Genomic DNA, 9,320 nt, shown 5'->3' on the forward strand with positions numbered 1-9,320 from the left:
GCACAATCAGATTAACATAAAGGTGATCAACTTTAGCTGCGTTGTTACTAACAAGAAGCTGCGTTCAACAGCTACATATCCGATTAAAAGCAATTTAGTGCTGATTTTATGAATCCGCGTTGCCAGATTCACGGTGGGGTTCAATAATTTACTTATTGGCTACTTTATCTGCGTTTTGGTTGATTGATCTTAAGTAGTAGTGTGTTCCTTCTCTTTAGGCCGAATAGTAGTTGAGCACCTCATCAGTATCACGCGGCAGAATCAATAATCTTCTTGAACAACAAGAAGAGAATTAATTAATACTCTAACCATTCCCTTTAACTTCCTCTAAAGACTTTATTTACCTGTCATTGTTTCAATGTTCATTGACACCTGCCTAACCTGGTCCTCCAGTGCTCACATTCTTCTAACCACCCCAAAACAGCTTTTTACCTGCTAATGTTTCTGGTTTTTATGTTTGTGACAAACATATATAACTAGCTAGTTGCGTATAATAATTAAGCATGTAAATACTTGTAAGATTAATTACCTGATTTTCGTGAGATTTGATCTAATTCAATTCGAGTTCCTTGTATTTTTTTAGTTAAGAAAAATGTTAGAAGGCTAGTAAAATTTAATCAGTTAATAATATTTAAAAGTATAGATTAAAAATATATTGTTTGATGAATAAACTAAAAAAATTAACTTGATAACTAAAAATACTAACAAAAAAACAATAAATTTTATTAACTCTAAAACTTAGAATGACAAAAAAAAAACCATAAATTCGGCCAAAAGTTAGAAGTGAATAATGTAATTCGCCCTTAATATACACATAACAAAAGATGATACTACCTAAACACACTATATTTAACATCATAACCTTTAGAAGAAAAAAATAAAATAAAAATAGATCCAATAGAGGATATGAAACATTTTAAGTACTTTCGGGAGAACTAGTGCACCAATTATTTTAACCGTTGATTTTAATTAATATATATTATATATATTTTTTATAATTCAGATTAACAGTTAAAATAACTGGTGCATTGGTACTGCGGTGCACTTGAAATATTTCCTAGAGGATATATATGATGTTCAACGATTATTGCCTTTCCAAACCGCACATGAATATATAAATACCCCTATGTATTTGATGTTGAATTTGCTCGGACACCGGAACATACATCAAATTCCAACTTGACTAAGAGTATAATTCAGCAAACACTAAAATTACCATATATAATGCGTCGTGGTTGTGGTTTAAATTTAAACCTTCTCCTCCTCCTCCTCCTCCTCCTATTCTACAACCCAAACACTTTGGAAGCCACGGCCACAGCCACGCCTTTCAGCCAAATGCTAGCATTGGTTCAACAAGAACCCGTGGTTCTCAAGTACCACAAGGGTCCCCTCTTAAAAGGTAACCTCACTCTCAACCTCCTTTGGTACGGTAACTTCACCCTCACACAACGCTCTATTATTCTCAACTTCATTCAATCCCTAACCAACTCCTCCACCCATCGCCGCCGCACTCAATCACCCTCCGCTGCCTCATGGTGGCAAACCACTGCTACCTACACAGGACGCCCATGCACCCTCACCGTAGGGAATCAAATCCTCGATCACACTTACTCCCTCGGCAAATCCCTCAAAGCCAGCCAGCTCATAGCCCTTACTTCAACGAAAACAGAAATAACCGCTTACGGTTATAACAGAATCCACGTGGTCCTAACTGCTGCTGACGTGGCAGTTGAGGATTTCTGCATGAACCAGTGCGGGACTCATGGATCATTACGCGCCGGGAAAAAGCGCGTGGTTTACGCTTGGGTGGGCAACCCGGAGAGTCAATGTCCAGGGGAGTGCGCGTGGCCATTTCACCAGCCTCTATACGGACCTCAGGCTCCGCCGCTGGTTCCGCCGAACGGGGATGTAGGAATGGACGGAATGGTGATAAGCCTCGCGACGGTGTTGGCTGGGGCGGTGACAAACCCGTTCGGGAATGGCTACTACCAAGGAACGGCGATGGCGCCGCTGGAGGCGGTATCGGCGTGTACAGGAATGTTCGGGAAGGGAGCGTATCCTGGTTACGCCGGTGAAGTTCCGGTAGACAAAAGGACGGGGGCTAGCTATAACGCCGTCGGGATGCGGGGGCGGAGGTTTTTGTTGCCGGCGATGTGGGACCCTCTTACTTCCAGCTGCAAGACGCTCGTGTGAATTGTGATGGTTTTCTATGTCACCATCGTTAATTCTTAATGCTACTACGATCTGGGTGTTCAAATGAGACAAAGAAATGACCTTTTCTTATTTTTTATTTTAAAATTAGAGTATTACTATTTACACGGAGTTTCAATTTTTATGCAAGGAGAATTTGGAAATACTTGGAAAATGGAGAGTGTGTGTGTGTGTGTGTGTGTTTTTTTTGGGACACTATGAAACCTAGGTACATGATAAAGAGTATATGTAGTAACCTCTTAATTCGTGCATTTGTCTGAGTTATTCTTACTTGTAACAACAATCTTTAGAGTGAACAATGAAATTTGTTGCCACCTACTATTCTTATGTTTTCTGGTGTTACTATTCTTATGTCACCCATAAAATAGTGAAGGAACAGATACCAGAGAATCAAAAACTCAGAAGATGGGAAAAAGGAGGGAGAGGAGCGACGGTCCTAGGAATCTACTTTGGGCTAATGGGCTATGAATAAGCGTATTGTTTTTATAATAATATTAATAAGCATTTATTGGGCTGCCAAATGATGCATCTCATTACACTATTTGGCCCAATAGCCAAATTTGGGTAGGAAAAAAATTTAGAAGTCCTTATATAAATATAACAGGCTTTAAATCATGATTGCTATCATTACCACTCCTTAAAATGCTTTGAAATTCTAATACGGAAAAAAATGCTTTGAAATTCTTTTACTTGGTGCTTCTACATTATGTGACTTGGTTAAAACAGTGGTCTATAAATTCATCTTATTATTACCCAATTGAAATCCTCTTATTTTGTAAATTAAACAAGGAATTCAATGTTGTCCTGTTTGGCCATTGTTTTATCTTCATTTACAGCTGAATTAACTCATTGATAAGCATCAAAAGACCAATCACTTAGATAGGGTTTGTTTATAAGTATTGAGACTGAGATAAGAGGTTTGTGATTTAATATCATATTTAGTGGTTAGAGACTAAAACTAAAATTTTAGTTTTAAAATACAAAATTTTAGTTATTTCAATACTTTCAAAAACTAAAAATACAAAGAATTAAAATTTTAAAAACAAATACTAAAACTTAAATAATATTTATTTTTCAAATTACCTTCATCCAATTTTTTAAATTCTAAATTTAACCACACTTTTCTTTTTCCTCTCAAATCATGCCTCGATCTCCACTACCACTCGTAACACCGCCGACATGGCTAGATGATGACATTTACGACGCATCTGTTCTCAGCTCTATGTCCTCACCACATTCAATGAGTTTCTAGCAGCAAATCCACCACTCCACATGATACGAGTTGTGTGGGATAAACTGAAAATTGTTATATGCCAATTGGTTCAATTACAAGAGCAACAACTAGGAGAACAAAGGAAGATTTTGCAAACATGGCTAAATCATTTGTTCGTGAGATGCATCAAAAATTGGGTAAGACAATGATTAACGATTATGGAAAATCAAACGTCTTACTATTTACAAAATGCATTGAAGACTCTCGTTAGTCAAGATGAATTAAATAGGCATCACTTTCTTAGTATTTATTTTATGTTTATTTTATTTTAGTTTGTTTTGTTTGTTTTAGACCCAATTATGACTTGGTCAATTTTTATTTTAGTAAACTTATGAGTTAGGATTTTAAACTTAATAGGTATAAAAATCTTCTAAAATCTGGTAACCACTTTTTTTTTCTTAATATTGATGAAATAAAAATTTATTTGAGTTTCTTTGAGAAACTTAGGTGTGAACAAGAGAGGTAGAGTGATTCCCTTAACTGTTGCATTAGGAAATCAAATTGAGGTAGAGGAGTCCCTTTTTTTAATTTTTCATCTTACTCTGGATTATATTCCGTATCATTTAGTACCAAATTTCAGGTATTAAATTAATCCTTATTAATTTATATTTGTTCCTTTTTGTTACTGTCTCTTTTATTGTTTATTATTTTCTTACTGTTCGTGATTTTCTTTTGTTTCTCATAGCATTATATTTTTTTTCTGTAGCATTAGGTTTATTTTTGGGAAAAAAAAACCTACACCATTGAAGGAACTCTTATCATTACCTTCTGATTTAACTTTGTGTACCTTCTGATTTAACTTTGTGATAAAAGTTAAAAGTTAAATTAGAATATTTAGTGTCAGAAGACAAACAAAAAGAAAACAAGACCAAAAAAAAGCATTCAGTGAACAAAAAAAGATCTGTATTATCATAAAAGAAAAACTCAAAAAAAAAAAAAAAAAACAAAACCTATAAGAAAAATATCTTTAGATAATTTATTATTATTATTATTATTATCTCTTTTGTATTCTGTATCTTTGTCCATTTTTCCAGTCTTTTTCTTCTTATCGTTGTGTCGAATTCTCTCTATTTTCTTATTTTATTTGATTTCTAAAGTATAATAGTTAAAGAGATTCAAGATTGGTAAAAGGTAAGAGTGGTGAGTTCAATAAAGGATAAAAACTAATTTTGAAAATAAACACAAGTGTCTATCCTTGAGTGAAACACGTAAGAAAGTAATTGTGAGATCTTTTCTATAACATTTTTGTTACAGATTCATTATTATAATAGCTCATTTAGAAGATATTTTAGTTCACATGCAGATGATGCAAAGAGCCATTCAACACTTAACTAATCGTTTGAATGAATTGGAAGCATGGAGGCAGGAGGTGACACATACATTGTCCAGACTACTAAACATGAAACTTTTTAAAATTGGTGTCAGAATCATCTCCCTTCTGATGATGACTCTGATGGGGTTCCAACACTTCAACGCAGAAGTCAAGATAGCAATATCAATGCCATCAAGATGCAAATGCCACCATTCAAAGGGAAAAATAATCCTGAAGTTTATTTGAAGTCAGAATGTAAGGTGGAAAGAATTTTTTCTTATCATAATTACTCTGAGACAAAAAAGGTTCGTTTGGCAGTAGTTGCATTCTTTGACTATGCCTTTCTTTGGTGGGATGAACTAGTAAAGACACGATAGCAGAATGATGATCACCTTATAGAGACTTGGGATCTTATGAAGCACCTCACGAAGAAGAGATTTGTGCCTTCGTACTACTACAGGAAAGTGCATCAGAAGTTATATCAGCTAACTCAAGGCTCCAAGTCCGTTGAAGACTACCATATGAAAATGGAGATGCTTATGATCACTGCCAATATAAAAGAGGATACTGAGGTTACTATGGCACGATTTGTAGGTTGTTTGAATAGAGCGATTGCTGATACGGTGGAGAGGCAACAACAAAAAAGAGTACCAAGGAGATTGTCTCATGCTAATCCAAAGTAGGAGTCTCGTAGTACTGAAACAACAAAGACTAAAGGTACGGTACTGAATCCAAGGAGTTGTTTGATGCTATAAAGAAGAAAGGTAATTCTAACTCTTCTTCTGCTACTTCAGACACAAAGATATTAAATACTTCAAGTGTCATGGTATGTGTCATTATGCTAGTGATTGCCCAAACAGAAAATTGATGGTTATTAGAGGGAATGATATTGTGTCTGGTTCTGATCCTGGTGACGATTCTGATCATAATAGTATGCCACCTTTGGAGGATTATTCTGATAGTGATGTTGAGTATGCAATCCATCGTGAATCTCTTATTGTTAGACGTGCTTTGAATTTGCAGGTGAAAGAAGGTAGCCTAGAGCAACGGCAAAATTTTTTTCACACTAAATGCTTAGTAGGTGAAAAAGTGTGTAGTCTGATTATTCATGGAGGGAGTTGGACTAATGTTGCTAGTACACTTATGGTGGAGAAATTAGGTTTGATATGTGTTCGACATCCTAAACCATATACATTGTAGTGGTTGAATGATAGTGGTGAGATCAAGGTTCACAAGCAGGTGACAATTACATTTTCTATTGGAAAGTATGTTGATGAGGCATTGTGTGATGTGGTGCCAATGCAAACTTGTCATTTATTATTGGAGAAATCTTGGCAGTTCAACTGTCGAGCATTTCATGATGGTTATACGAATCGGCTCTCTTTTGATTTTAATGGTCGTAAAATTACTCTTACTCCATTATCACCTAAAAAGGTTTACCATGACCAGTTGAAGTTTCAACAGGATACTAAAACAAAATAGGATATAAAATCACAAAAAAATCTAAGAAAAAAGAGGTTATGAAAGAAAAGAATATAGTAAAAGGCTCAAAGGTGAGTAAAAGAAAGAAAAGAGTATATGTCATGAGAATAATGCGAATACAGAGAAAATGAGAGAATTAAGAGCAAATTGTGTTTCTTTGCAAAAGAGAGAGATTTATAGAGTGCTTTAATAAGTAAGAAAGCTTTGATTATGGTTCAGTTTAAGTATACTTTATTCTCTGACACTGAACTTAACCCTTTGTCAAATACCTTTGTCTCTTTGTTGCAGAAATTTGTAGATGTCTTTTCTATTGACATGTCACATGATTTACCTCCATTACGAGGTATTGAGCATCAAATTAATTTTATTCCTGGTGCTAGCATTCCTAATAGACTAGCCTATAGGAGTAACCCTGAGGAGACAAAAGAGCTTCAAAGACAAGTGGATGAGTTATTAGCCAAAAATCACATTAAGGAGAATATGAGCTCATGTGCTGTACCAGTTTTGTTGGTTCCAAAGAAAGATGGTACTTGACGGATGTGTGTGGATTGTCGTGCAGTAAATAAGATTACGATAAAGTATTGTTATCCTATCCCTAGGTTAGATGACATGCTTGATGAGTTATATGGTGGATGCATATTCACTAAAATTGATTTAAAAAGTAGGTATCATCAAATTAGAATGAAATCAGGGAATGAATAGAAGACTGCATTTAAAACAAAACATGGATTATATGAGTGGTTAGTAATGCCTTTTGGGCTAACAAATGCACCTAGTACTTTTATGTGTCTAATGAAGCATATTTTGCGAGAATTTTTGGGTAAATTTGTTATTGCTTATTTCGATGATATTCTCATTTATAGCACTTGTTTGGATAACCACTTGTCATACGCTTCAGCTATTTTGGAAGTGCTTCGAAAAGAAAAAATGCATGCCAATCTTTAAAAGTGCACCTTTTGTATTGATCGAATTGTATTTTTTGGTTTTGTTATAAATGCGCGTGGAATTGAGGTTGATGAAGAAAATGTGAAGGCTATTCGTGAATGACCAATGCCCAAGAATGCTTCTGAGGTGAGAAGTTTTTATGGATTAGCTAGGTTTTATAAGAGATTTGTAAAAACATTTTCTACTATTGCTGTGCCTCTCACAGAGGTTATAAAAAAATATGTTGAATTTAAATGGGAAAAGGGATAAGAAATCGCATTTCATACCCGAAAATATTATTTGTGTTCTGTCCCTATTCTTGTTTTACCTAATTTTGATAAAATATTTGAGATCGAATGTGATCCATCTGGAATTGGTATATGTACTATTTTGATGCAGAAAAAATGAGTCATTGTCTTCTTCAGAGAAAAGTTGAATTTAACTCAGCGCAAATATTCAACTTATGACAAATAATTATATGCTTTGGTTCGGACTTTGGAAGTTTGGCAACACTACTTCTTACCTAAGAAGTTTATATTTCACACGGATCATGAATCTTTGAAGCACTTAAAAAGACAAGATAAGCTTGATAAAAGATATGCTAAATGGGTGGAATTCATTGAGATGTTTCCATATGTGATTGCCTTTAACAAGGTAAAGAGAATGTAGTTGCTGATGCTTTATCTTGGAGACATACTTTGATTACTACACTTACTTCTAAATTGTTAGGATTTGAATTTTTAAAGGAGTTATATGCAACTGATTCTGACTTTTCTGCTATTTATGCGTCTTGTGAACATGGTGCATTTAACAAATTTTATAGATACGAAGGTTTTCTATTTTGTGGTAATAGAATTTATGTGCCTGCTTGTTCTATGAGGGACATACTTGTTCTGGAATCACATAATGGGGTTTGATGGGTCATTTTGGTGTGTATAGGACATTGGATGTGTTACCTGAATATTTTTTTTGGCCACACAAGTGTAGAGATGTTGAAAAAATTTGTGCTAAAGTGTATTACATATAAATAGGCTAAATCTAAGTCTTTACCACATGGTTTGTATATTCTTTTACCTGTTTCTGTGTATCCGTGAGTTGATATTTCTATGAATTTTGTTTTTGGTTTACCTCGAACTAGAAAAGGTAGAGATAGCATTTTTGTTGTGGTAGACAGGTTTACTAGAATGACTTATTTAATTGCATGCTATAAAACTGATGATGCAACAAATATTGCTGATATGTTCTTTAGAGATGTTGTGCACTTGCATGGTGTTTTCCAAACTATTGTTTCTGATCATGACGTAAAATTTTTGAGTCATTTTTGAAAAGTGTTATGGAGTAAATTAGACACAATTATTATACTCTACTACTTGTCATCCTCAGATTGATGGTCAAACTGAAATAGTAAATAAAACATTAGAGACTTTATTACATGTTGTTGTTGGTAAGAATTTGAAAACTTGGGAAGGTTATTTACCTTTTGTTGATTTTGCTTATAATAGAACCATTCATTTTTCTACATATTTTTCTCTTTTTGAATTTGTGTATTATTTTAATTCTTTAACTGTTTTGGACTTATTACTTTTACCTTTGAGTGATCTTATTAGCTTGGATGCAGAAAGTAAAGCTGAAAATATTAAAGTAATGCACTTGAAAGCACGTGAGTTGCTTGAAAAGAAAAACAGGTTGACAGCTTAAAGGGTGAATAAAGGTCGAAGACAACTTGTCTTTGAACCTGGTGACTGAGTATCGGTTCATTTGAGAAATAAGAGATTTTCTACTCAAAGAAAATCCAAGTTAGACCCTAGGAGTGATGGTCCATTTCAGGTGCTCGAAAGGATCAATAACAATGCTTACAAAATTGACCTTTCAGGTGAGTATAATGTATCAGCTACTTTTAATGTCTCTGACTTATCTCCTTTTGATTTGGATGCAGATTCGAGGATAAATCTTTTTTAGGAGGGAGGGAATGATACGAGCTCTGAGGGACAAACTGAAAATTGTCTTATGCCAATTGGTCCAATTACAAGAGCAACAACTAAGAGAATAAAAGAAGGTTTTGCAAACATGGCTAAATCGTTTGTTCAGGAGATGCATCAAGAATTGGGCAAGACAATG

At 34.5% G+C, this 9,320-nt stretch overlaps 1 protein-coding gene across 1 annotated transcript; it reads left to right on the forward strand.

The window, feature by feature from the left end:
- Positions 1–1,113: 1,113 nt before the first annotated feature.
- Positions 1,114–2,529, forward strand: LOC112767292 (protein EXORDIUM-like 2). The gene has a single exon (XM_025813166.3). The coding sequence runs from the start codon at positions 1,225–1,227 to the stop codon at positions 2,191–2,193; it is 969 nt and encodes a 322-aa protein (XP_025668951.1). The 5' UTR covers positions 1,114–1,224; the 3' UTR covers positions 2,194–2,529.
- Positions 2,530–9,320: the final 6,791 nt, after the last annotated feature.

This window comes from Arachis hypogaea, chromosome 17 (genome assembly GCF_003086295.3).
Source record: "Arachis hypogaea cultivar Tifrunner chromosome 17, arahy.Tifrunner.gnm2.J5K5, whole genome shotgun sequence".
Lineage (NCBI taxonomy): Eukaryota > Viridiplantae > Streptophyta > Magnoliopsida > Fabales > Fabaceae > Arachis > Arachis hypogaea.

What these genes read in the sequence shown, in the direction of transcription:
- LOC112767292 (XM_025813166.3), top strand. Translation starts at nt 1,225, where the DNA reads ATGCGTCGTGGTTGTGGTTTAAATTTAAACCTTCTCCTCCTCCTCCTC.